This window comes from Sturnira hondurensis, unplaced genomic scaffold (assembly GCF_014824575.4).
Source record: "Sturnira hondurensis isolate 20B ecotype Veracruz unplaced genomic scaffold, ASM1482457v3 Scaffold0000780, whole genome shotgun sequence".
Classification (NCBI taxonomy): domain Eukaryota; kingdom Metazoa; phylum Chordata; class Mammalia; order Chiroptera; family Phyllostomidae; genus Sturnira; species Sturnira hondurensis.
Genome location: NW_028073411.1, coordinates 20,883,131 through 20,910,047, shown reverse-complemented (window position 1 = coordinate 20,910,047; position 26,917 = coordinate 20,883,131). Strand labels below are relative to the sequence as shown.

The 26,917-nt window shown below is 60.8% G+C and overlaps 2 protein-coding genes across 8 annotated transcripts in view; one reads left to right on the top strand and one right to left on the bottom strand.

Moving 5' to 3' along the window:
* The window catches only part of SELENOO (selenoprotein O), a 15,451-nt gene extending 6,793 nt beyond the window's left edge, over positions 1 to 8,658 (top strand). Inside the window, exons 4-9 of the mRNA XM_037049044.1 lie at positions 437 to 567; positions 1,011 to 1,291; positions 6,597 to 6,741; positions 7,646 to 7,831; positions 7,931 to 8,087; positions 8,182 to 8,658. Of these exons, the coding sequence (XP_036904939.1) occupies positions 437 to 567; positions 1,011 to 1,291; positions 6,597 to 6,741; positions 7,646 to 7,831; positions 7,931 to 8,087; positions 8,182 to 8,355 (1,074 nt within the window). The 3' untranslated portion in view covers positions 8,356 to 8,658. The remainder of the gene's footprint in view (positions 1 to 436; positions 568 to 1,010; positions 1,292 to 6,596; positions 6,742 to 7,645; positions 7,832 to 7,930; positions 8,088 to 8,181) is intronic.
* Positions 3,806 to 26,917, bottom strand: TUBGCP6 (tubulin gamma complex component 6). 7 transcript variants are annotated; one of them, XM_037049030.1, is made up of 26 exons: positions 25,728 to 26,914; positions 24,491 to 24,654; positions 21,534 to 21,744; positions 18,308 to 18,481; positions 17,147 to 17,268; positions 16,371 to 16,434; positions 16,140 to 16,249; positions 15,856 to 15,947; positions 15,629 to 15,768; positions 14,455 to 14,604; positions 14,050 to 14,131; positions 13,876 to 13,964; positions 13,665 to 13,780; positions 12,585 to 12,723; positions 12,279 to 12,350; positions 10,976 to 12,101; positions 10,789 to 10,847; positions 10,489 to 10,639; positions 10,227 to 10,407; positions 10,011 to 10,152; positions 9,713 to 9,907; positions 9,508 to 9,640; positions 9,214 to 9,427; positions 8,938 to 9,137; positions 8,736 to 8,848; positions 6,713 to 6,792 (listed from the first exon to the last, which is right to left on the bottom strand). In XM_037049030.1, exons 1-25 carry the CDS (start codon positions 26,466 to 26,468, stop codon positions 8,757 to 8,759), a joined length of 4,959 nt encoding a protein of 1,652 aa, XP_036904925.1. In that variant the 5' UTR covers positions 26,469 to 26,914; the 3' UTR covers positions 6,713 to 6,792; positions 8,736 to 8,756. The 7 variants fall into 7 exon arrangements, with proteins under 7 accessions (XP_036904928.1, XP_036904925.1, XP_036904926.1 ...); XM_037049031.1 differs by lacking the exon at positions 6,713 to 6,792 and adding an exon at positions 7,099 to 7,937 and having other exon boundaries at positions 12,585 to 12,699; positions 25,728 to 26,915; XM_037049017.1 differs by lacking the exon at positions 6,713 to 6,792 and adding an exon at positions 7,099 to 7,937.

Genomic DNA, 26,917 nt, shown 5'->3' with positions numbered 1-26,917 from the left:
CCTCCAGGCCGGATGGGGCGCTGGGCAGTGGGCCTGGGGGGAGAGCACCAGGGCCGGCGCGCGGGCCCCCTGAACCTCCTTCCCGGGCAGCCCGGGCGTGAGAGCGGGCCCGGGGCCTGCTCCGTTTGCCTGCAAGCGTGGTGACGCTCTTGCTTCCACGTGTCGTCCTCCTGGGCTTGAGTCGTGGGAATGTCGGGTTTCAGGGCTTTCCGGGTGAAAGCCCGAGTTGGCTGGCGAGCACAGGAACCAGGTGGATGGCGCCTTCGCTCGCCTACTGGGCCAACACACGCTCGGGTGCTCTCGAGCGCGCTCCGGCCTGACCCAGTGCTGGGTGTGATGGTCTGGGACGGGACCCCTCAAAGGGGCACAGCTCTCCAGGGAGGGAAACGGAAGGGAGGCGGGGCTGTGGGGAGCAACCAGGCCCGTCCTGCCCCAGGTGACACGTCGCACGGCCCGGCTGGTGGCAGAGTGGCAGTGTGTCGGCTTCTGCCACGGCGTGCTCAACACGGACAACATGAGCATTGTGGGGCTCACCATCGACTATGGGCCCTTCGGCTTCCTGGACAGGTGGGCGCACACACCCCCAACGCCCGCGTCGCTGGGCGGGGGCGGGGCCTGCAGGCGCACGTGGCTGTTTCTGGCAACGCCTGGTTCGTTCCCGGCAGTGGAGTCCCCTGGAGGGCTTCAGGCCGAGGAAAGCACCCTAACAGGGCGCCCCGCTCGTGAGCGACGAATGGACGGAGAGGCCAGGACAGGAGCAGGTGGCGCCCAGCAAGGGGCAGCGCCGGCGGGGGGAAGGGCGCCCTGGGTGGCGCCGAGGACTCACGTTTCTGCCCTCGTGGTGGAACCCCAGCAGGGCTGGGGGCTGACCGTGGGCGGGACAGTGGAGGACAGCTCCAGGGCCTGAGCGTGCAGGGCCCGGGTCCCGGGGGACAGCGCACAAGCACTGCGGGCACCCACAGGCCCCTCGACAGGTACCCTCAGGCAGCGCCTTCTCCCCCGTGTGGCAGGTACGACCCCGACCACGTATGCAATGCCTCGGACAACACCGGGCGCTACGCGTACAGCAAGCAGCCGGAGGTGTGCAAGTGGAACCTGCAGAAGCTGGCCGAGGCCCTGCAGCCCGAGCTGCCCCTCGAGGCAGGCGAGGCCATCCTGGCCGAGGAGTATGACGCCGAGTTCCGCAGGCACTTCCTGCACAAGATGCGCAGGAAGCTGGGACTCGTGCAGGCGGAGCGGGAGGAGGACGCCGCCCTGGTGGCCAAGCTCCTGGAAACCATGCAGCTGACCGGTGAGTCGGGGTGGGCGCACCTGCCACGGTGGGGCCCAGTGTCGGCACTGGGGTAAAATGCACACAGGGTGAAATGTCTCCTTTTAACCATTTCTCACGGACATCCCAGTGGCATTGCGTACATTCACACTGTGGTGCGGCCGTTGCCACCATCCGTCCAGAACTTGCCATCTTTCCCAACTGAAACTCTGTCCCCATTAAACACACTCCACGGCACCCTCTGGTACCCACCTTCCTGCGTGCTGTCTCTGTGAATTTGACTCCTTTGGGCCCTCACAGAAGTGCAGTCCCACAGCAGCTGTCCTTTCCTGTCTGGCTGACGTCGCTGACCATCATGTCCTCCAGGAACGTGATGTCGCTGACCATCACGTCCTCCACGTCCCCCACCCTGCCAGTTAAGGGGTCACCCTGGGTGACGCTGCCTGCACAGAGAGATGGGCTGTGCTCAGCCACCACCCACCAGTGTGGTGGGGTCGACTTCTCCCTTTAGCTCCTGTGAAAACAGGTGTACAAACACCTGAGTGTGTCCCCAGCCCTCTGGGTCCTACAGTGGGGGGCCTGGTGGGGCCTCAGGGCGTGTTGACTGGCCCCAAGCTCTGGCTGGCATGAGGGGAAGTGTGCCATCTTCTGCCACCCAGGACGGCTTTACCCTGGCCTCTCTTGTGCCCTTCACCGGATTCAGGAAGTTCCCTCCTGTTTCTAGTGTGTTTGTGCCAGTCTGCACCAGTCGAGCTGCGTGGTCTCACTCCTTCATTCATAGCCAGTCTTAACCCACTTGAGCTGCTGTGGTAAGTGGCCCCAGATGGGGCTGCAAACCATGGACATGGATCTCTCAGTCCTGGAGGGTGGAGTGGAGCTCTGGCTCTTATTTTTTTTAAAGATTTCATTTATTTATCTTTAGAGGGGAAGGGAAGAAGAGAGGGAGAGAAACATCCATGTGTGGTTGCCTCTCGTACATCCCCTGCTGGGAACTGGCCTGCAACCCAGGCATGGGCCCTGACTGGGCATCGAACCGAGATCCTTTGGTTGACAGGCCCATGCTCAATCCACTGAGCTACGCCAGCCAGGGCTCTTTTATTTTTTTAAATATACTTTATTGATTATGCTATTACACTTGTCCCATTTTCCCCCCTTCACTCCCCTCCACCCTGCACACCCCTCCCACCCACATCCCCCCCTTCCCTTTAGTTCATGTCCATGGCCGTACCTATAAGTTCTTTGGTTTCTACATTCCCTACACTATTCTTACCCTCCCCCTATTTTCTCCCCCTCTCTTGCCCTCCCACTGCCCCATTGATAAACCTCCACGTGATCTCCATTTCTGTTCCTGATTGTTTGTTTGTTTGCTTAGTTTGCTTTTGTTGTTTTAGGTGTGGTTGTTAAAGATTGTGAATCTGCTATCATTTTACTGATCATAACTTTTATCTTCTTTTCTTAGATAAGTCCCTTTAACATTCATATAATAAAAGCTTGGTGATGATGAACTCCTTGAACCTGACCTTATCTGAGAAGCGCTTTATCTGTCCTTCCATTCTAAATGAGAGCTTTGCTGGGTAGAGTCATCTTGGATATAGGTCCTTGCCTTTCAGGACTTGGAATACTTCATTCCACCCCTTCTTGCCTGGAAGGTCTCTTTTGAGAAATCCGCTGACAGTCTGATGGGAACTCCTTTGTAGGTGACTGTCCCTTTATCTCTTGCTGCTTCTAGGATTCTCTCCTTCATTTTAATCTTGGCTAATGTGCCTTGGTGTGTTCCTCCTTGGGCCCAGCTTCTTTGGGACTCTCTGAGCTTCCCAGACTTCTTGGAAGTCTATTTCCTTCACCAAATTGGCAAAGTTCTCCTTCATTATTTGTTCAAATAAATTTTCCACTTGTTGTTCTTCCTCTTCTTCTGGTACCCCTATGATTCAGATGTTGGAACGTTTAAAGATGTCCTGGAGGTTCCTAAGCCTCTCTTCATTTTTTTGAATTCTTGTTTCTTCATTGTGTTTTGGTTGGTTCTTTCTTTCTTCCTTCTCATCCACACTGTTAATTTGAGTCCCATTTGCCTTCCCATCACTACTGGTTCCCTGTACATTTTCCTTCATTTCACTTAGCATAGCCTTCATTTTTTCATCTAATTTGCAACCAAATTCAAGCAATTCTGTGAGCATCCTGACAACCAGTGTTTTGAACTGTGTATCTGATAGGTTGGCTGTTTGTTAGTTGTATTTTTTCTGGAGCTTTGATCTGTTCTTTCATTTAGGCCGTTTTTTTTGTCTGGACTTGCCTGTTACATGGTGAGGGCGGAGCCTTAGGTGTTAACCAGGGCGGGGCAACTGACATGCTGCCTTGTGAAGCTGTGGGGGGGGAGGGTCCGAGAGAGAACAATGGCACTTGCTCTGCTGTCTGCCTGATTTCAGTCACTTCCCCCACTTCTCAAGCAAATTGGGCCCTTCTGGCGCTGGTTCCCGGGTAGGTGGGTTTGTGTACATTCCAGGACCCTGTGGGTCTCTCCAGGGAACTCTCCTGTGAGGCTGGGAGTTTCTCCAGCTGCCTCAACCCTACAGGTGTTTTCAATCAGCAGTTTGACACTATTTCCCTGGGCTGGGGCGCTGGGTTTCGAAGTCTGTCCCACATCCCAGTTGTTTCTCCCGGTTTATCTGTGCACAAATGTGGGACTGCCCAGTTGGCAATCTGCCACCTCGCAGGGTCCGCCCGGCTGCGGCCTTGCCAGCCAGCTGGAGCCTTGCGCACCCCACTGCACAGTCCACTACCTCCCTGAGCCCTCTCCGCCCGGCCGCCCATCCCCACCCCTCCTGCTGGTCTAGATGAACGTGTCTTCTTCAACGCCTTGGGTGCCAGACTGCCATATGGTTTAGTTTCCTGTCAGTTCTGGTTTTGTTTTTAAACGGTTGTTGGAAGGAGGCAGCGTGTCTACCTGCGCCTCCACCTTGGCCCTCTGTCTCTCTTCTTACCAGGACACAGGTCCCTCTTGGCCCCACCCTCATGGCCTGACTGCCTCCCTAGGACTGGCCTCCTGGCTCTGTGCACGGACACGGGGAACACAAACATCCGGTCCATGGGCCGGCCCTACGGTCCTGGAGCAAACCCTGCTCCTCCTAACACGCTGACTGTGGTTTGCAAGTGCTCTGTGGAGGACTTCTGCACCTGTGCTCACCAGGCCTGTTGGCCTGTCATTTCCTTTCCCCGCAGGGTCTGGCTGCCTTTGGGACCAAGGCCCTGATGGTCTCAATGAGGAAGGGTTCCCAGGTCCTTAGAAGACTTTGAGGAGGAGTTGTGTTAATCCTCTGTGAGTGTTTGAGAGAATCCACTGGTGACGCTGTCAGGTCCTGTTTGGGAGGTAATGGGGTAGTAATTCCATGTCCTTACTGGTTAGAGAACTATCTAGATTTTTTCTTGGGTGGGTCTGATCATTTGTTTTAGGAATTTGTCCATTTCACTTATCTAATTTATTGCCATATACTTTTTCATTGTATTCTTAGTCTTTTATTTCCGTGGGATCAATAATGTCCACATTTTCATTTCTGACTTTAGCTGTCTTTTCTTTTCGTCAGTGTATCTAAGTCTGTCAACTTTGCTGATCTTTTCAAAGAACTGATTTTGACTTATTTCCCACTGCTCTCTGCTCTAATCACTATTTCCTTCCATTCTACTAACTTGGATGTTCTTTTGTTTTCCTACTTCATTAGTCATGTTAGGTTCTGATTTGAGATTTTTCTAACGCGTGCAACATGTAACACATTCACTTCAGGACAGCGTCTGACATCCGTGTTCAAAGTCTCGCCACAGCGGCAAACTGTGTTGGTGCCGAGACCCGCTCTCGTAGTGGTGGCGCCGACAGCCCCGAGTCTGTGAGCAGCCGCGCTCACGTTGCTCGGGAGTTAGAATCTCTCTGCTGGACCCGTGGGCGTTCACGTGATTTGTGAATTTTCCAGTTTTTCGTTTGTGACTTCTGGCCCCACCACACTGTGGCTGGAGAAGACGCCAGTCCCTTTGGAGGGAGTGAAACTTGTCTGTGGCGTCAGGTAGTAGTCGGAGGCACGTGCCTTCAGACTGTGTGGCTCCAGGAGACACGTGGCGTGGTTGGCTCACTGTTCAGGCTCCGTGCCCATGAGCTGTCGAGACGTCACACCTGTTTGCCCTTGAACCCTCCCCTGAGGATGTTTATTGACTTGGGGGCGGGGAGAGGAACGCCCACCGTGGACCGGCTGCCTCCTGTGGACACACTCACTGGGGATGGAACCCGCAGCGTGGGCTGCTCCCTGAAGGGGCAGGTGGGTGTGCAGGACGGCGCTCCAGCTGGGCCTCCTGGCTGTCGAGTGGGCTGCGCCTGCTGCTTCTCCCTGGGCTCGGGGACATTCGCCTTGTGTGTCCTGGAGTTCCGGGAATTCAGGGCTGTGTTCACACCGAGCGTCCAAGCACACCAGACATTAGTGCCGTCTTTTACACACTTTCTCACTTAAAGCCTGTTCTGTCTGACACTGGGGCCACCAAGCATTTTTTCCCATCCTTTCACTTTCAACTCACTAGAGTCTAGAAGATCATTTTATTTATTTACTTAAGATTTTATTTATTATCTTTAGAAGGGAAGGGAAGGAGAGAGGGAGAGAAATATCACTGTGTGGTTGCTTCTCTTGAGTCCCCTGCTGGGAACTGGCCTGCAACCCAGGCACATGCCCTGACTGGGAATCGAACCGCGATCCTGTGGTTCGCAGGCCCGCGCTCAATCCACTGAGCTACGCCAGCCAGGGCTAGAAGGTCATTATAAAATCCATTGTGCCAATGTCTGCTTTTTGATTCAAGTTTGACTGACTGCCTTCTAAGCAGTTACTGATCAGGAAGCACGCCTGCCGTCTTGCCCCGTGTTCTCTCCACCACCGCAGTCATTTAGCTGGTTCTTTGTTCGCAGTGTGTGGACGCCTCGTCTCCTTGTGTATGTTGGATGTCTCCTTGGGGGGTGTGGCGACAGTGCGCTCCAGTCAGTCAGGCTGAGGACGCATGTTGTCGGTCGTGCCGAGCCCTCTGCTGAGAGGCCCGAGGGCCCAGCCGTCCCAAAGCACTTGCTCTACAGAGGACGGGCCTGGGGCTCGAGGCCTTGCCGTGTCTGGAGTGGTGTCTGAGCTGGGTGACAGGTGGGTGGGGGCCGAGGGACAGGCCAGAGGAGACTCTGACCTCACGCAGAGTAGAGTCCCCACCACGGTGGCAAGACAGGTGCGGGCCAGTCCGTGAGGAGACAGTGCCACAGGAGGGCGCACAGGCCCCAGCCCCACCTCCCAGTGCTCCGAGCAGCTGTGTGTTCCAGGTGCCGACTTCACCAACACCTTCCGCCTGCTGAGCTCCTTCCCTGTGGGGCCGGGGCCTGCGGACTCGTTCCTGACCGCACTGACTGAGCAGTGTGCCTCCCTGGAGGAGCTGCGGCTCGCCTTCCGCCCCCAGATGGATCCGCGGTGGGTGCTCAGGTCTTGTTTCCGTGGAGTTGCTTCCAGAAAGGGAGAGACCTTTAGGGCGGGGGGGGGGGGTGCAGGTCAGGTGCTAGATGCTGGCTGCCCCACTCCCTGGAATGGGAGAGTCAGAGGCAAGGACAGCGGTGCTGACAGTGGTGGGGTGGCCAGGTGGCACAGGCTGGGGGCCAGAAGTCTCTGCTGGAGGGGAGGCTTCCCAGACCTGCGCTCAGGTCTACCCAGGAAGAGCCTTTGGGCCCTCAGGTTTCCACCAGGCCATGCTTTCTGCACCACCTCCCATTGGCAGGGGCACACATGTCCCTGGGGCGCAGCCCACACTCAGGACAAGACACAGGAGGGCAGGGTTGTGGGTTTGACAAACGAGCCGACAGACTGTGGTCAGGGGGAACTTTAGTGCAGCAGTGTGGGGAATGGGCTGAGGGCTCTGAGCAAATGGGGAGGACCGGCTGGCAGGCCCTGTCCCTGACAGCAGTGACCTCCCAGGCAAGTCAGTGCAGCGTGGGAGAGAGGTGGGTGCCAAGCAGTAGGGAGAGTGCAAACCCCTGGCCCCCCTGGGACCCAGGTGGTCCCATACCCTACTCTGCCACCCCAGGGGTCTGCCCAAGTCAGTCGCTGGTATCCGCTCCTTGGCTGCGGCTCTGCCCGTCACACGGAGGGGCTGCTGAGCAAGGGCGGGCAGCTGGTAGGCACCCCCACATCTGCAGCCTCTATTGGGCCTGCACCCCCTGTGGTCAGGCTGTAGGCAGGCGGGTAGCAGGGCAGCTGAGGTCTCCTCCTCCTCCTCCTCCGGGACAGCCTTCACCGAGGTGCCCAGCAGTCCCAGGCCACGGCCCACAGCCCAGGGTGGGGACGCTGCGGCCTCCTGCACACACTCGCACCCCACCCCCAGGCAGCTGTCCATGATGCTGATGCTGGCGCAGTCCAACCCACAGCTCTTCGCACTCATCGGCTCCCGGGCCAGCATCGCAAAGGAGCTGGAGCGCGTGGAGCAGCAGTCCCGGCTGGAGCAGCTGAGCCCGGCTGAGCTGCTGGGCAGGAACAGGAGTCACTGGGCCGCCTGGCTCCAGGAGTACAGGTGAGGCCGGCCCGCTGCCCACAGCACCGTCTCCAGGGACCAAACGGAGGAGGGGCGAGGGCTGCAGCTGCTCAAAGTTGGGCTTGGGTGTGATTCTAGAGCCAGGCTGGAGGAGGACAGGGCCAGTGCCAGTGACGCCGACGCCTGGCAGGCTGAGCACGTGCGTGTCATGCATGCCAACAACCCCAAATACGTCCTACGGAACTACATTGCGCAGAATGCCATCGAAGCTGCCGAGAATGGAGACTTCTCAGAGGCAAGGACACGCCCATCCCTCTACCCCTGGGCCCCGTGCCAGGGGAGAGCTATGGGGTAAGGGCAACCCAACACCCCCCCTTGCCCCTCTCCAGGTGCGGCGGGTGCTGAAGCTGCTCGAGGCCCCGTACCAAGGGGAGGGGGCGGCTGCCGAGGTCCCGGGGACCACCGAGCCTGAGGGAGCCGGCAGGGCAGTGCAGAGGCGGCGCTCCTACAGCAGCAAGCCCCCGCTCTGGGCAGCAGAGCTGTGTGTGACATGATCCTCGTAGCCGCCTTGGGACCTCTGCACGGGAGGCCCCAAGGCGCCAAGTCGTGCTGAGCCCACGAGGCGGTGACCAGCCAGGGGCAACCCCAACACCCGTCTCTCCATGACGGCAGAGACGTCCAGTCAGGACGCGACCCGTCTCTGTCTGACACTGACTCAGCCTGCCCCGCACAGGCCCGCGGCGGACCCCGCCCCCCTCCAGAGCTGTGCTGTGCAAGGAGTACTCTGCCGGGGGCGGGCCCAGGAGGTCACAACGTGGCTCCTGCCAGTCGGGGAGCCAGCCCCTCAATAAAATAGCAGCTCCCAAGGCCCGTCTCTGTGGTTATTCGACCCCAGCCCGGTGATGGTCCCCACCCGGGAGGGGCCCCTTTGTGTGACACGCACCTGGATGCTGGGGAGCAGGCCTCAGGCGTCCTGGTAGTAGTTGTTGAAGTTCATGCGCAGGAGGAAGTCCTCCAGGTGAGGCTGGTAGCCCCGGTTCACCAGCTTGGTCACCACTGCAGGCGGGGCAGCAAGCAGCTGGGCTGGGCCCTCTGTGGCCCCTGACCTTCAGCCCCAAGCCTACCCAGCAGCGGGGACAGCTCACCTTTGAAGAGGAAGTGGGAGTAGTACTTGAAGGTGTTGTAGGACTGTTGCATGAGAGCGAAGTTGGGGTGCTCAGCACCTCGGGGGCCGCTGGCAGGGCGCCAGGGCTGGGAGATGAGCTGGCTGCGGAACTTGAGGACCAGGCTGAAGACGCTGTGGATGACGTTCATGACAGGCGCTGCTTTCTCCGTCAGCAGGCCCCTGGAGAGCAAGGGGCAGTGTGCAGGTGGGTGACCTGGCCTCGGGCCAACACTGGCGCCCCGGCGCCCCCACCCACCTGAAGACAGCCTTGTGCAGGTACTCGGCGTGGGCACGCTGGATCTCCTCCAGGTCGCCCACCGCAGCCAGCCTGGCCCGGAACTCGCACCAGGTGACGTGCAGGATCTGGGTGGCGATGTAGCCCTGGGTCACCTTCACAAAGTGCTGCATCTCGTGTTTGAAGAGCTGCAGCTGGCGGAACTGCACGGAGCCAGCCGCGGGGCTCGCCAGAGCTGTGCAGAGGGCAGAGGTCGAGCAGTGGGCCCCGGGCCACCCCCAGAGGCTGAGGGGCGCAGGCTTGGGCAGGCCTCACCTGTGCGCTTGAGGTGAAAACAGATGTCCTTGAGTGTCCACATCATGAGCTTCAGCTGCAGCAGGAAGGAGAAGATGCCACTGTACCTGCTCAGGCAGCTCTCGGTGATGACGATGTTGAGGGGCCAGTCAACCTGTGAGGGGGCAGCTCAGTGGACCTGTAGGGCAGCCCGGCCCAGCCCGCCCACACTGCAAGCTCTGCTGACCTTGTACCTGAGCTCCAAGCAGCTCAGCACGTCCGGGGCGTTGGGGACAAAGGCTTCAGGCAAGAACTTGAGGGCGAAGGAGAGGTTGGCAGCCAGCGGGGAGTCGCCATGCAGGCTGTACTGCAATGCCCTGCGCAGCACTGTGTTCAGCGCCAATGGGTTCAGCAGCTCCCCAGGCGTCTGCCCTGCTCCCAGCTGCCGAGAGCCACAGGCAGTGTCGGGGGGATCCAACACCCTGCACCCATCCCCAGGCTCACAGCCCACAGCCCACAGCTCCACGGTCCGTCCCCAGGCTCACCTTCTCAAACAGCAGGTCGCTCAGGGACTGTGCAAACTCGCCATCCTCCATCAGCAGGAAATGCCGCAGCGCCTCGAAGTGGGCCTCCAGCTGCAGCTCCACGAAGAAGTAGTCCACCGCGGCCTTGTTCACCAGGGCCACGCTGAGGAAGGGCGGGATCAGCGTGGGGTGGGGCCAGGGGTGGGGCCGATCAGAGTTAGGGCGCGGGCAACTCACTGGGCCGCCAGCGGCGCGGTGACTGAGTGCTTCATGAGCACCGGCAGCGGCAGCAGCTCGCTCAGCTGCACGGCGGTCTCATCCATGGTGTCATCTGTGTCTGACAGGACTCGGGTGTCCTCGGGGAGGGCAAAAGCCCGGGGGAGCCCATGGTGCAGAAGGCGCGCCACAGGAGGCTCCGCTACAGGGAGAATACAGCCTGCTGTCCACCCCAACACTTGCTGCCCGGGGCGCGCCTGCCCGCTCCTGCCTGCCCACTCACACATGGCCTCGTAGCTGTCCGGGTACTGCTCCAGGCGGTACTGCCGCACCAGGCCTGCCAGGTAGGCCTGCTCCCTGCCCAGGCGCCTCGCCACCGCTGCCTCCTCCAGCTCCTCACCGGGGTCTGGGCTGCTCTGGGCGGTGGCACTTTCCTAAGACAACCAGACTTAAGACACTTGCCCCTTCCTCTTGTCCAAAAGGTGAGGGGGAGGGGCAGTAGTTCACTGTGCATGCAAGGCCAGGGATGACATGGCCAGCAGAGCACACTCCCCCACCCAACCACCCGACCTCATCTACCAACCTGTGAGCTTAAAGGCCAACTTGGAGAGCAGTCCTTCGTGTCCCCATTCCTCCCTGGACCTGAGTGACACAGATGGGTTGGAAGGGGTGGCACCTCCCAATCCCCAGCACAGCAGCCTCCTTGCCCTTCCTCCTACCCTCTCTCGACCCACAGACACCACCGGGGGCAGCTCTGAGGCCCCACTGACCTGGGTCATCAGGGACGCCGTCCTCTGGAGCAGTAGGCACAGCCGAAGCGGACGGCGAGGCCTGGACGGCACTTTCTTCCACAGGGACAGAGCCTGCCACCTGAGCACAGCCGTTGGAGGGTGGCTCTGCCAGCAACCTCGACTCACCCTCCCAGGCAGGGTTCTGTGCTTCCAGGCTGAGGCTCAATTGGGACTCATGGTCCGGGGGGCTCTGCAGGGGCCTGGGTGCATCAGGCTGGGCTTCCCCTGGGAGCACCCCCAACATCACTTGGGACTGAGACACATGGCCGTGGACGTTCCACCGTGGCCGGGAAGGTGCCATGTCCCACACGTTCTCCCCCACCCTGATGCTGGCGTCAGACACGTGGCCGTGGACGTTCCACCGTGGCCGGGAAGGTGCCACATCCCACACGTTCTCCCCCACCCTGATGCTGGCGTCAGACACGTGGCCGTGGACGTTCCACCGTGGCCGGGAGGGGGCTGTTCCGGAAGCAGAATCCCCTGTGAGAATACCACCCTCTAACACCTGCCCAAGGGGCCGCCCCACAGCGGGGCTGCTCCCCTCCTGGGGACAGCTGTTGCTGGGCAAGTGTGGGTAAGGCAGAGCCACCTGCCCATCTGTGACACAGGTGTCCAGGCGTATGTCAGTGCTCCGCCACAGCGGGAGCTCCTCAGAGCCCAAACTGCCTCCTATAGTCTGGAGGGACCCAGGGGAGGCCGAGGTGACCACAGCTGGCCTCAGGACTGTTCTGAAATCATACTCCCGGGGTGCAGGGCCCCCCGTGTCTGCCACTCCAGAGGAAGCCGGGACGGGCAGGTCTGAGCCGATGGTCTGCAGAGCCTCCTCCAGGATGGAGGCCCCCTCGATGTCCACAGGCTGCTCAGCACCCTGACCCGCAGGCAGGAAGTCCTGGACGCTGAGGCCCACAGAGGACAGATGTGGCCCCTCCGCCTGCCCCAGCTGTGATCCTGCTCCCAACTTGGAGCCGCAGGCCTCCACTGCTGGAGGCTCAAGGGGCTGTGGCAATGGCTCGCTCGGGCCCTCCCAGGCGGCCACACGCTGCTCTGCACACCCTGAGTCACGGCCGCCAACTCCACCGGGGTGCTCGGGACCTGGAGACAGGGCCTGAGACACAAGTGCACATGGGTGCCTCTGGTCACCCAGTCCAGGCCCACAACCACCACCCGCAAGCCAGTGGCTGTCGGGACACACAGCGGGCAGCCACTGTGCTCCCCGGGCAGCACCAGCCTGGACACCCACAGCCCCATGCTGCATGCCCTGGGTCCTGCCCTGGCCCCTCACCTGGGACCGTGCACTCGGGAAGGCTGTCGGTGGCTCCAGGGGCTCTCCCTCAGACACAGCTTTCAGCATGACCTGCGATTCAATGAGCAGGATGTGAGGCAGCAGCTGTGTGGGGGAGGGGCAGGCCTGACACTCAGCCCCCGGGTGACCTGGCCCAGAGCCTCCAAGCCCACCAGTCACACCTGCCGCAGCGAGACAGGGTGAGAGTCACCAACCCTCCCCCAGAAGGGTGCACAGGTCTGCGTGAAGTTTCAGGGGATTCCGAGTCCCCCAGAGCCCAGGGGAAGAGCTGGCCCCAACACACACCCGAATGCGCTCCTGCTCTTCGAGGAGAAAGCGAGCCCGTGCGCTCGCCAGTCTGCGCCTCTGGATCTTCCACAGCGCCTTCTGCTCCCGCCGAGCTGCCTCGGCAGACAACTTGCTGTAATGGTCAACCAGCGCCTGCCTGAAGCCACATCCAGAGGGGACTGGTCACCAACGGTCCAGCTGTCTCCCCATGGGGATGGTTCTCTATGACAGAGCCCCCCGTGGGTGGTCTGCACAGCCTGGCACCTTCCCCAGGCCACCAGCTGGTCCCTCTGCATCTACACAGCTCCTACAGGGGACCCACCAGGCTGGTCACTCTGCCCACTAGGGGCAGTCCCCACCCAGGACTTGCTGAGTGAACACCAGGTGCGCCCCAACGCAGCCAGAGGCACAGGGCCCTTGGCAGGCAAAGCCTCCTTTCCTCAGTTGCACAGAAAGAATAACACCTATCACATGCACACACCGCGAGCACATACCACACAGACACGTGCCATTCACACATGCAAACGTGTGTGCACAACCACAGGCTTGTGTGCACGTTGCACTGGCTCCAGGCCACCATTCTGCAAACAGAATGAGGTCAGAACGGCCAAGGCTACGAGCAGGAAGGGACAGCCCCTCCCACGAAGGCAGACACCTGAGGTGGCTAAGGACAACTGAGCGTGCAAAGGTCCAGGTCCAGAACCACTGAGGCCAAGTGGATACTTGAAGTTGAGATGACTAACTGAAACTGTCAAATTAAAAAGCAAAATGAGCCTTGGCTGGTGCGGCTCAGTGGATTGAATGCCAACCTGTGAACCAAAGGTCACCAGTTTGATTCCCAGTCAGGGCACATGCCTGGGTTGTGGGTCAGGGTTGTGCACCCTGGATTGTGCACCCCCCCCCAGTAGGGGGCGCACAAGAGGCAACCACACATGGATGCTTCTCCCTCTCTTTCTCCCTCCCTCCCCCTCTCTCTAAAAGTAAAAAAATAAAATCTTAAAAAAATAAAATCTTAAAACGCACCATCACTAATATCAAACCAGTTACAAGGCCCTGGCACGTCCTTACCCCAGGAGGCTCCGCCCACAGCCGCCCTACCGTGCCCTCCTCTCCAGCTGCTCCTCCAGGGCCTTCAGTCTCTTCTCCCTGTCCCGGAGTTCGCGGGCAGAGCTGAAGTCGTCATCCAGCTCCTCCTGCCTGGCCGCCCGGCGTCGCTGCTCGACACACCGCGTGCAGACCCCATGGTCAAACCCCACCCCTCCCAGTGCCTAGCGCCCACCCCTCCCCCCAGGGCCTGCAGCCACCCCACCTCCTGGTCCTTCACAAACTGCTCCTTCAGCCTCTGAAACTGCTCTCGCTTCCGGGCGTCCAAGGCCATCCGTTCAGACACCTGCCGATCTGCGGAGAGACAGAGAAAGCACCTGTGTGAGCAGCCCCCAGCAGGCGGCCCCCAAACCCGACGGAGGACCTAAGCCACACGCACCACTCAGCGCGCTTAAGACCCTGGACGCAGCTTCTCGGGCCTGGACGATTAACTCTTGTTTAGCAATTTCCATTCGTAATTCCTGCAAAAGACCATCGGTGATCATATCTCAACTCTGCCCCCTCCCCCGGGCTGGACAGCCTGCCAGGGGAGGCTCCCAGGGCATCTGGCACAGCAACCTGGGGCTGAAACCCCAGGCCTGAGCATGCCCACCTCATGGGAAACCAAGGAGCTCAGGGAGCGCCTGCCCTGGAGGACGGAGGGCCAGCTCCCTCTCCAGCGTCCGGTGAGCTTGGGCAGAAGAGGACAGAGCCCTTGCCCTGGAAACACCCACCCACAGGCCAGAGAACACCAGGGGCAGGGCCGGAAGGGGGGAGGGAAGCCCTGGGGCTAGGGTCCTGGAACCTTCTCCTCCTTGCTGACAGAGCTGTGGCGGGCCACTCTCTCCATCCGCCCGACGTAGATGGCACAGTCCTTTTCGATTTCCTTCAACTCCTCGAGGGAAAAGACCACGGAGATCCGGGGGACGGGGGCGTCGGACCAGCAGAGGTAGTGCTGCCAAGGAGAGAGGGCCCACTGTGAGGGACATGAGCTCCACGCCCACTCGGCTCCCTGGCTTCTTGTCACCCACGTGCAGAGTTCACGCCTTAACCAAGGGGCGTGACATCCTCCACATCTCCGAGGACACCAGACCGACTGCACGGGGCCCCTGCCCAGGCCCCAGCTCCTGCAGCAGAGGCACGTCTGACACCCGGATGACCTTTAGAAGGTCTTCAAGGAACTGGAGGTCCAGAGGGTCCCTCACCAGGTGCCACCCCTGGAGGCTCACCTGCCACCAATCTCAGGGGGCAGCTCCTGGGTGACCCCCCCAAGCTCACGTGTACAGCCTCTGCCCCTGCCCTGGCCACTCTAGTCTGTTCCCAGCCCAGCATTGTAGGGACGCCATTGGCCACAGGCTGAACCTCCCCCTCCACCCCGCCCCGGCCCAGACCCTGCCCAGGCCCGCACTGGTGCCTGGTCTGGCTTCCCCTGCTGTGCCTGGTGCCCCAGGTCCACATGGCCAGCCCTCCTGCCTCTGTGCTCAGACACCAGACAGCACCGCCTGGCAAAGACTGCCCATCCACCCCCGCCCCAGCGCTGCCACCTGGGCCTTGGCCACGCAGACGCTGGCAGAGGTCTTGGTGCAGGTCTGTGCTCCAGAGCATAGCCAGCCCCCCGGCCAGGGGACACAACCCCTGAGCCAGCTGGTCTGTCTTTCTCCAGCTGCAGCCCACCCACCTGCCAGGAGGCCTCCCACGAGAATGAGGGAGGGAGGGAAGGGGCCCACCACCCCTGCGCCTGGGAGCACCTGCAATTCTCCTCTCGTCTTTGAGCCCAGAGTCAGGGGCCCTTCCAAAACCCTCAGGGGACACTGAGGGAGAAGCTACCAGGTTCCCAGCTCCAGCGTGCTGACCCAGAGCTAAGGACAGACGGCCAGGTCTCAGGGGACAGGGGATGATGGTTCCGGACCTGAGCTCCCAGGGGCCAGAGAGACGAGGGGCAGCTCGTGCTGCAGGCACGTGTGGGGGGCTCTCCTCACCTGGGGGCGGCAGAGCTTCAGCAGATTGATGGTCTTCCCACAGACGTACACGTCATGAGCGATGTGCTTCAGGAACGCGGGTGCGCAGTCCTCCCCCTCCTTGGAGACGAGCACGTAGCCGTGGGTCCAGTAAGACTTGTCTGAACGGGGGCAGGGCACACGCTGGCCGCGTCCAGGACCGCCCCAGCCCACCTGACCGCCTGACTCAGTAACCAGCCACCACCTACCTCTGCAGCCCAGGTACTCGTGATTCACCTGGATCATGAACTCGCCACAGACATCTCTGAAGACCCCACTGTACACCCAGTCGTGGATAAACCTGCCGGGGGGGGGGGGCCGTGTGGGTGGCGCAGTCAGGAGGGCGTGGGGGGCGCCAGGGTGGGCATGGCAGCCACTGGGTGGCGAGGTCTGCCTAGGGAGCCAAGTCCTAGCCCCCCCCATGCCCTCCCCGCACCCAGCACCCCTGCGCTCAGCAGGTGTCTGACTGCAGCTCGGCTGACTGCTGAGGCACCTGGTGTAGGGCTGGCAGCTGGTCTTGAGCAGGGACAGCAGCACTGGGTAGTGCTCATTGCTGCAATTGCCCAGGGCCTCCTGGTAGAGGTAGGAGAGCAGCTTCACCCCCTGGAGGAAGCAAGGAGAGGAGCTCAATGGGAGCACATGGCGGGGGGAGGGGGGGGCCTGCAGCCCCACCCAGGTGGCCACGTGCAGCCATGCCCCCCTCCCTGGAGCCAGCAGGACTCACAGTGGGGAAGGCTGCCCTGGGCTCTCCTCCGCAGGTGCTGACACCACAGAGCTCGGCCAGGTACCTAGACACAGAGGCCAGGTGGCAGATGGTGAGCAGGTACTGAGGTCCCACCAGGTGAGAGCAGAACATGTCCCGGGACCTTCCCTGTCCAACCGCCTGCTCCAGCTGTAAAACCAGCTGCACCACAAGGGTCTCCGCTCTCAGCCTCCTGCTGATTGTGCCCATCCGGGCCTCCTGCGGCTCCACCTCCTTCCAAGGCTCAGCCCTGGCTCCCACACTCCCAGGGCTGACCCTCCCCTCTCACCCGGCTCTGCCTTGAGCCCCTCCTGTGCCTCCACCGCTGCGCCAGGTTGCTGCCTCCTCTGGCTTGGTAATGGCTCAGCCCCTCCCAGGCCCTCACCCTCTCCACCCACTGGGGTCCACAGCAGCACAGCACCGGCCGCATCCCCACTCCCCTCGCCAGGCCTGTCTCCAGCCCTTGGGGCCTCCACACTGCTCCCCTCCGCCTAGAGGGCCACCTCTCCTACTGCACTCATCTCCCCAGGGCCCTCAGCCCCTCACTCTCTCTTCTCCAGAGAGCACCTGGGTTAACTAACTGGTTCCTGAGTTCCAAGGCTAGGTCTGTGGGGACCGTATGCCCCTAGGTGGGAGCCCCCATTATTGGGGGACGCCAGCATGCCATGCCCAGCACCAGGGGAACGTGGCTGGTGCAGGGGCCGGCCAGACACCAAGGTGGGGGGTGGGCCAGTCCTGCTTTCCAGGCTGTGGCTCACCTGAGCTGCCGGCCCAGCTTCTTGAAGAGAAAGCCAATGGTGAGGAGGCTCAGGGTGGGTGGGGTGGAGAGCACACAGGCCCGGTAATACTGCAGGTACCTCCTCAGGCCGCTGGCGAAGGCCTGTTGGGCAAGGGGGCTGAGAGGCTGTGGCTGGGCACGCAGGACGCGGACGGGGGCACGGGTGCTGGGGACGGGCGTGACTGCTACCCCCAGCCCTGGGCTCCACCTCCCAAGGAAGAGGCACCTGCGGCACCTGCCCACACACCCCAGCCCGGCTGTGAGCCCGGACCCAGGCCCTCCACACACCCTGTCCCCACAGCCCAGACCAGCCACACCAGGCAGCTGGGAGCAGCGGGCCTCAGGGGCACTCTGGCAAGGGTAGCCCAGCACCGCGCACAGGCGCCAACTCTGAGAAGGTCCCTGGTTGCTCAGCCACCGGGTCTCAGGGGCACAGCCGTCCTGAGCACCAGGCACTCCGGCAGTGGGGCCCCGCGGAGCTCACGCCTTCACGGGGCGTCTGCAGGAGACCCTCCAGGCGCAGCACGGTCCACCCGCCAGCGAAGAGATGGCTGTGCTGCTCTCATGTCCCAGATGGAGGGGACTCCTGCCGAGTCAGTCCCCTTCTGCCACCCGCCCTGCCCCCTCTCCACGGGCCCAGTCTGTACCTGACCCTCACTGTGTCACCTCAACCACCCTCCACTGTGCCAATGGGCATAGTGCCCTGCCCCTCCGAGTGCTCCCAGGCCCCACGCAGCTGGATGCCTGTCCCTCCCCCAAGCTGCACCCGCTGTCCTGGGGGCGGGACCCAGAGCAGGGGCCGCGGGAGGCTTCAAGGGAGACCTGGCTCAGCCCCAGCTCCTGGGACTCAACTTGACAAGGGAGGGAGGCCGTGTGTCGATGGCCACACATGTCACTGGAGATCCGTGGGGAAGAGCAGTGAGTGCCCACCCCACCTGACCCGGGCCTGGCTCAGGCCCAAGCGTGGGCCACGCCTGCCTCCCACTATCCCGCGGCCCAAATGTGTCTGCCCAAGTCTCCAGTGAAGTGGCGACAGCAAAGTGTCCGGAAGAGCAGCCATCGGGCTTCAGACAGGGGACGGGCAAGGGTCCCCATGGTGTGGGCTGGGACAGAAAGGACTGCCCCAGGTCAAGGGCCCTACCTGGAACACGAGGCCCTTGCTGCACGAGGTGTCCAGCACAGGCTGCAGGGAGAAGTGGCTCAGGCGTGCGTAGTGGGTCCCGCACTCCGCCACCTCCGAGAGGAGGCTGCTGACGCTCTCGGGGGACGTTCCCAAGACGTGGATGCCCCGCTTCACCACGAAGGCCTGGGTCAGCTGGGGAGGGCGGAGCAGAGGTCACCGAGGCCAGACACCCAGGACCCCTTCCAGCCATGCACCCAACCACGGCTCTGCCCAGAGAGCCCCAGGACTGGGGGTCCCACACCCAAGACACAGGCACAGCAAGTCCCAAAGGCAGACCCAGCAGCCCCCCAGCAATGAAAACCCACAGGAGGAGGGGCGGCTTTTCACCGGTCGCATGGCAGAGCCCACATGCGCCATCTGCAGAAAGGGCACGCAGAGCAACCTTCTGAGGGGGGGCGGGGGGAAGCCTTTGAAAAGGGCCACCGGTCGGACAACCTGACTCCCAGGGCCGTGCCCAAGGGAGGGGTGGGGGGCCCGGGGAGCGCAGAGCCCCTGGCCCAGCGCCTTCCCCACACTGTGCACGAGGGACGTGGGCCCAGCTCAGTGAGGACACGTAGGGGCAGCAGGATCCAGAGGAGCATTTATGGCCCTGGCTGGTGCAGCTCAGCGGACTGAGTGCCGGCCTGAGAACCACGGGGTCACGGGCTCCATTCCCTGACCGCGGCACAGGCCTGGGTTGCAGGCCAGGTGCCCAGCAGGGGGCCGCTCAAGAGGAAACCACACATTGAGTTTCTCTACTCTTTCTCCCTCCCCTTCCCTCTGTAAAAGTAAACAAAATTTAAAAAGCTTATTTTAAGAAAAGAGGAAAGTTTACAGCCCAGATGCCTGTTACAAAGAAGGTCTCAAACCAGTGACTGCACCGCCCACCTTAAGGAACTAGAAAAAGCAGTGGACTGAACCCAACGCAGAAGAAAGGAAGTAACAAAAATGAAAGCAAGCATTAATAAACAGACTAGAAACAATCAAAAGACTCATAAAGCCAAATGTTGGCTCTTGGAAAACAAGGACAAAAGACGGTTTTAGAAGCGGGAGAAGACGCAAAACACGCTGGAGTCAGGAGTGAAAGTGGGCCGTCGACAGAACACTCAGGGCCTTGAGGAAGCACCACCCACGGCGGCTCGCCACCCCGTCTGGCGGCCTGGGTGAGGCGGGCAGGTGCCCAGGAACGTGCGAAGTCCCAAGACTGGAGAAGAAGTGGAAGTCAAGGCCTCCTGCGGCATGAGGGCCTGCAGGCGGGCGGGGGTGGGGCGCCTGATCACCCTGCCCATCCTCAGCCCAACGCCCAGCTGTGCGACCAGCTGTCACTGGGACTGCACTCCCCTCAGGAGCCCTGGGGGCCTGGACCACTGACCACACGGGTGACTCGATGCTCCCTTCCTGCTCCCTAGTTCCCACCCCAATGTTTTCGATTCACCAAGAACCAGGGAGCCCCAGGGAGCCCCACCACCAACCCCACTGGTGGCAGAGCTGCGAGTGCCCCTTCCCACAGACCTCACGGTGGGGTCCCGTGCGGGCTGCCAACCTCCTGAGACCTGCGAGGAGCTGTGCTCTTCCAAGTCCCTGATGGCGTCTTGCCAAGGCGTGTGTGTGTCCCGGAACCTAAGAACCACAGGGGCCCGGGGGGCCTGTGGGGGGCCCCACCAGCACACAGGCAGTGCGACCACCTCAGACGCCAGCGTCACCGTCAACGGGCCGAGATCCACACACCACGCAGCACACTAAAATCATCGTTATGTGTATCTTGCTGCCACTTCAACAAAATAAAAGCAACAAAAGCCTCCCCAAAAATAAAACCCCAGAGCTACGTGGCTTCACAGGTTGACTTCTACCAAACAATTAAAGAATTAACACTGATGGTTCTCGAACCCTCCCAAAAAAACCGGGGAGGAGGGAGCAGTCCCTAACCCTCAGAGGCCAGCACCACCCCAAATCAAAGCCAGAGGGGGGAAACTGCAGGCCAACCCCCCACGAGCACAGATGAGAATCCCCCCATCACCCACTAACACCTCAACTCCAGCAGCTATGGGACTGTGCCCCGCGAAGACGGCAGTTTCGTCTCAGAAATGCGAGCGTGGTTCCGCACATGGGAATCAGCACCAGGATCCGAATGAACAGAACGAGAGGAACGCGTGATCACCTCAGCTGATGCCCAGCACGTGGTCAAAGCCCACTCACCCCCACGGCAGAACCAAAGAAACTGGGACGAGGGGGGCACGCTGCCTTGTCTGGAACAGCCACCGACCGCATCACAGCAGCGGTGGCTGACCGGATGCTGGTCCCTAGAACCAGAAACAAGGCCAGGATGCCTTCTGCCACCACCTCTGTTCACAGGGCGCTGGAAGGTCCAGTCACAGCAATTAGGCGAGAAAAAATAAGTAAAAGTCATCCAAATGGGAAAAGAAGAAGGAAAACTGTCCATTTGCAGATGACACGATTCTACACACAGAAAACCCCAAAGAGTAGCCCCTCCTAAAACGGTCAGAACTGATCGCCACGCTCTGCAGAGCTGCGGACTGCAAAACCAACACGCGAAACTCAGCTGTGTCTTCACGCGCTGGCAATAAAAAACCTGAAGCAGAAGTTAAGGAAACAACTCCGTTACAACACCAACAGAAGAGTAGAATACTTAGGGGTGAACTTAACCAAGAGGGCAAAAGGCCTGTTACAGTGAAAACTGGAACCCAACACGCGTGTGGACGAGTGCATGAGGCCCGGGGGGGGGGGGGGGGGGGGGGCGGCCCNGGGGGGGGGGGGGGCTGGGCGGCCCCGGAGGCCCTGTGCCAAGGCCTCCCTTCGCCGGCGCGCTCACTCGCAGGGCCCGGCAACAGCGAGGGCTGGGTACACCGCAGCTCCTGGCCAGGAGAGGGGCCCACAAAGCCAGGCGAGCCGGCAGCGGCCGCCTTGCCGCGGGGCCCGTCCTCACACAGGGCGCTTGGAGGGGAGGGCAAGGAAGCGGCGGGTCCCTTCCCGTGGTTTCGCCAACGGCAGCGAACATCTGACTCCTGCTCGGTTTGTAAAAGGGGGTCGATAAATAAATCGTTTTTAGAACTAAAGCACGGGTGCCACCGTGGTCGCCGCAGAGCCAGCTTGCAGGCCACCCCAGCCGCCGTCCGCTCGCCACACGGGCCCCTTCCTGCCCAGTGCGGCGCTGAAGCAGGGCGGCACCAGCTGCCGGCACCCCTACCTGGCAGAGGGGGAACGTGGCCGACACGACCCCGATCAAGACGTTCAGCGCGTCCTTCACCAGCTCGCACTCCTTCACCAGGACGGGCTGCGTGGTGGGCAGGAGGCCCGCACCGAGCCCCTGCAGCTCGGCGCGGCACAGCCTGCAGAGCCTGTCAAAGGCGTCCCTTCCCGCCTCCGTGAGATAGGGTTCCTCTCTGTGGCCAGGGGGGCTGTGGAGACAGAGCCACGGGCACCTCAGCTGCACGAAGGAGAGGCAGGAGACAGTGACCCCACAGCGCGCACACCGCGGGAATGCACACCGCGGGAATACACAGCGGGGGTCCCTAACCAGCCACCGGCCCCCAGTCAGCTCTGCGGGCTCCGCAGGACCCCCCACACCCACACGGGGACCGCCCCCCAGCACCAGGGTGCGGCCCTCAGGGAGCACAGCTGCCACAGCGGAGCCGCGTGTGAACAGCACCGGGTCTGCACGCCCGTGTGCACAGTGGCACGTCACAGCAGCCCAAAGGCGAGGAAGCAGCCTGCGTGCCGCCGGCAGGCGAGCGGGCCTGGAAACACGACCCACCCATGCCACGGAACACTCAGCCTCAGAAGGAAGGACGTGCTGGCCTCTGCCCCGACAGAGACGGCCCTCGGGCTCCGTGAGCTCAGCCAGTCCCGACGGGGCCGACGCTGCAGGCCCCACTTACGGGAGGCCCTGCAACAGCAGATTCGGAGACATGGGACACCGGTGTTGAGTGGGGACAGTCTCATTTGGGGAGGCCGGAGGTTCTGGAGACGATGGTGCGAGGGCCGCACAACAACGTGAACGCATCTAATGCCACTGACTGTGACTTAAAAACTACTAATGTCCGGTTTTATGGTGCGCAGACTCTTCGTGAAAGGCAGCACAGAGGATGGACACGGCGGAAAGTGCTGTGCCCGTTTCAGCAGGAGACAAGCATGCCGGGTCCCACAGAGCTCGGCTCTGGGCCCGGAGGACCCCGGGGCTCTCCCTCAGGAGGACCGGCGTGGCAAGTTCATCCAACAGGGGTGTCAGTCAAGGTCAGCCCAAACGCGGTGCCTTCAAAACATGCCTTTGAAAAGCCTGAACCTCCCCTTAAAAGCGTGAAAACGGTCTTTCAAGATCCACCGGGAAAGCCCTGGCTGGGCAGCTCCACAGGCTGGAACATCACCCCGTTCCCCAAAGTGCTGGGGCCCGATCCCCAGTCCGGGCGGGGGCCTGGGCTGCTGCCTCAGCCCCTGGTCAGGGCCCACATGGGAGGCACTGGTTGATGTTTCGCTTTCTCTCCCTGCTTCCTCTCTCTCTAAAACCAATACACATATTTTTTAAAAAACTGTAAATCCACCCTGGCTGGTGTGGCTCAGTGCGTTGAGTGCTGGCCTGTGAACCTAGGGCACGTGCCTGGGTTGTGGGCCAGGTACCTAGTGGGGGGGCCATGAGACGCAACTACACACTGATGTTTCCCTCCCCTCTCTCTAAAAATAAGTAAAATCTTTTAAAAATATTTTTTAAAGATTTTATTTATTTATCTTTAGAGGGGAAGGGAAGGAGAGAAGGAGAGAAACATCAATGTATGGTTGCCTCTGATGAGTCCCCTTCTGGGAACTGGCCCGCAACCCAGGCTTGTACCCTGACTGGGAATCGAACCACGATCCTGTGGTTCACAGGCCCGTGCTCAATCCACTGAGCCACACCAGCCAGGGCAATAAAATCTTTTTTAAAAAATTTTAAATCCACTGAAAAAAGTGACTTTTTAATAAACAGAGCCTGAAAATACAGGCCTTCCTGAACTTTTTCTTCTCACTTTCAAATCCTGACCAGCTCTTTTCTCCTCCTCCCAAAAAACCCATTTTTTTTCAGTCTAAAAATCAAAAAAATACATTCTGCTTTTCAAGGACAAAACTCATTTTCCAAAGGGCGGGTAACAGGCTTCAAGGGGCAGGACATCCTCGTGTGGATGAGACTGAGAGCCCCAGCCTGTCCCTACCTCCGCGCCAGCGCCAAGCCTGAGAACAACACTAAAGGACTCACTAAAGTCACGTACTTGTTGATGACGATGGCCTGCACTGCGTCCTTCCTTCCCTCACCACTGTCCAAGCACAGGGGAGCTCCGATCCCCCTCTTCCAAGGTGGCCCCAGCACCGCTGTGGCCCCATGACTGGGGGCCGAGGGAGAAGAACCCACGCAGGACCCACCAAATCCCTGCCGTCCCCCCAGGAACTCAGCCCCACAGGAGGAAACGGCTTCCCCAGAACGGGTGGCAGGCGTGGAGCAACAGCAGACCAGCTGTTGCATCCACCAGGGTGCAGGGGCAGCGCTCACAGCCCTGGGGCTGCGTGTGGACAGGGGGCTCTGCTTCTGGTGGGAACTCGGCTTCCCTGACTGCCCGCGGTGGCTGGGGTTAGACGGGAATGAATTCTAGAGACTCGGCAAGTACGCCCGAGTGAAAGGCCTCCGGGCCCACTCTGGGAGGTCTGAGGCACAAGCCCGCTGCAGACAGAGGCCCCGGACCCCGACAAGCAGAGATCGGACAACACTGCCAGGACCACAGCTGGCCAGGGGACAGCAGCACTCCTCCTTCTAGAGGAGAACGACGGTGGGCAAAGGTCGTTGCCTCCCAGCCTCGACCACACTGCCTGTCAGGCCTCCCTTGGACACCTTGGGCTGGGAACCCTCCTGGGAAGGATGCGAATTCGGAGCGAGGGGCTGCACTCACTGCAGAGGGTGGCCCGCAGAGCTGCTGGAATGGCAGGGACCTCCGTGGAGCCCGATGTCCTCACCCCAAGCACTTCTCCCAACTCCCAGGACACAGACATGTGCCCTAGCCCAACTGAAACTCCCAGGTCCCCCCGTCCCGTCAGAGCAGCTGCTGCCCCAGCTGCCCCAGCCCTCTGGGTAATGCCCGCCCACACACCAGAGGAGGGCAGTGCCTGCTGGCAAAGCTTACGTACCAGCCGACTTGCTCCCAGCACCTCTGCTTGCTGGGCTCATAGGTGAGCACCACGTCCCACAGGTCGATCTCAGGGGTTGTGCCGGGCTCAGACTGGGAGTCGGGAGTCAAATTGGATGCTGACTGGAACCCTTCATCTTCAGACGGATCCACACTCTGAGGCACCTGGAGACCGGGGAAGGAGGGAACATCACGTGTGCCTCTGGGTCTCAGCCCCACCCACGTGATGGAGGTCCAGGACTTCACACACTTCCTCACACAGAGGAGGCCTGGCAGAATGTCTCCGGTTTCTCTCTCCAGCAAGTGCACACTACAGTGTTTTCGCATACATTAAACCGCTTAAGGAATGAAACTACAAAGGTTACCAATCCCCAATTCCATACAACACATAAGCCCTGACGTATTGTGCAACCAAATGCATCCAACCTGGCAATTCCATTTTGGGGAACCCAGTATAAAAACCGTACTGGAGACAGAAAATCTGACGCAGACCAAGCTGTTCACTACAGCACTGTTTGTGCTTGCAAACCAGCAGAACACCTCGTAGCAACATGAGTCCATCCTTCTGACAACATTCATGAAGCCATAGAATAGAAAGCCCAATGACCACTCATTTCATTATGAGGGAGAAACCCCGCATTGGTGGAGAAGCACTGAAAGCCACATGTGCAGAAGGAACTAGCATTTTTGTGCCACGTGTGGCTCCTGAGCACTTGGAATGTGGCTTATGCAACTGAGGAACAAAACTTTTTACTTCATTTTAGTTAACTTAGGCCCTGGCTGGTATGGCTCAGTGGACTGAATGCCGGACTTCAAACCACAAGGTCACCAGTTCGATTCCCAGTCAGGGCAAATACCTGGGTTGCAGGCCAGGTGCCCAGTAGGGGGCAAGCAAGAGGCAACCACACACTGAAGCTTCTCTCCTATTCCTTCCTCCCTTCCCCTCTGTCTACAAATAAATAAAACCTTAAACAACAACAATAATAATAGTAACAACAACTTAGGTAAGGAACACCTCTAGGGAGTAGACTAAGCGACTTAACCACACGTCCTGCCCAGTAAACACGAGAAGAAACGCGTTGCTTGGGCCCGCAGGGGCGCAGCTGCGTCCTTGCCGAGGAAGGCCAAGCGGTCCAGCGGCCTGGCCTCTAGAGCTTCCCTCCCCTCCCCGACACCAGGAAAGTCAAGGAGGCGTTTCCAAGGGCCTGGGGGCTGGGGGCAGGAAAGCAGCCCTCTACCTTTATGGCCAGTCCACAGAGGTCTGCGCTGTCTGGCACCGGGGGCAAGTCCAGGCGGACGTCCATGTCGTAGGTGCGACTGTGCACAAGGGCTCCGAAGAGCGACACCCGGGTGTCTCTCTCAAATCTGTCACCACAGGGCTCACCATATGAGAAGAGCCGGGCAGTGGGCAGGCCGGTGCCCGGCGTGGCCTCCATCACCTGAAGTGCTTTCTGGATCATGTCCTGACACAAATACTCCTCCCTGGAGACCAGAGTCTGCACGTCCATCTCAAACACACTCAGGTCGTAGCAGTCATAGCCGCTGTAGGGCACGTTTCTGCCGACGTGCTTGTTGTGGAAGAAGTAGTCCCGCTTCCGCGGCAGGGCTTGAGGGGGCCCACTGCCCGCCAGCTGCACCAGCAGGTCCAAAGCCGACCCCACCTCCACCAGCGGGCAGCCAGGGGCTGCTTCGAGTTTCTCCACAAGCTCCTCTAGCCGGTCGGCCTCGGGGCCCAGGCCGCCCACTCTCAAGTCGAAGGACAGCATGAGGATCTTGTTTTTCACGGGTAGTCTTGGGAGGTCAGGCTGCAGCTTGGGAGTCTCGTCTTGAAAAAGATTTGCGAACAGAGCGTTGTAGGCCACCCGCTTGAGGCTCTGCTTCGCTCTCCTGCGGCTCGGGCCGCGCTGGCCCAGGTGAGCCTTCGCGGCCGGCAGGAGGGCCTCGCACAGGTCGTCCAACAGTTGGGTGATGCTGGCCATGCCCACCGCTCTCGGCTCCCCGAGGCCTGACAGGCGGAGGCAGGGCCGACCGGGCCGATGGGCAGGAGGCCTCCTCGACGGCGGCAAAAGGATCAGAACTGGAATGGAATCAGGTCCGCGGTGGCCCTGCCCCCGTCGGTCGGCCCGCAGCGGTCCGCAACCCGCGATGTTCAAAGAAACGGGACAAACCGCAGGAAACCCGCGCACGCCGTGCTCAGCGGACGCGACAGCTCCACGATCTCCCGGGGCCCGAGAAGGGGCGTCCGGGAGAGACGCCGCGCGTGGACGGTCCGCGAGGACCGGGAAGGATCCGCAGGGTCAGGCCCGCAGGGCTGCCATCTCACAAGATCTCACCCAAGGCAGCGCGCGCTGCTGCAGCTCCCGCCGCCTTACGTCACTGCCACGCGCCCTGCCAAACACCGGGAGCCGGCGCGCAGGAACTGCGTAGC

What these genes read in the sequence shown, in the direction of transcription:
- TUBGCP6 (XM_037049030.1), bottom strand. Translation starts at nt 26,468, where the DNA reads ATGGCCAGCATCACCCAACTGTTGGACGACCTGTGCGAGGCCCTCCTG. An exon ending in AGCTGCCAGCCCTACACCAG is followed by an intron (nt 15,948 to 16,139) that starts GTGCCTCAGCAG and finishes CCCCCCCGGCAG; the next exon opens with GTTTATCCACGACTGGGTGT. An exon ending in CGGCGTCCCTGATGACCCAG is followed by an intron (nt 10,848 to 10,975) that starts GTCAGTGGGGCC and finishes TGTGTCACTCAG; the next exon opens with GTCCAGGGAGGAATGGGGAC.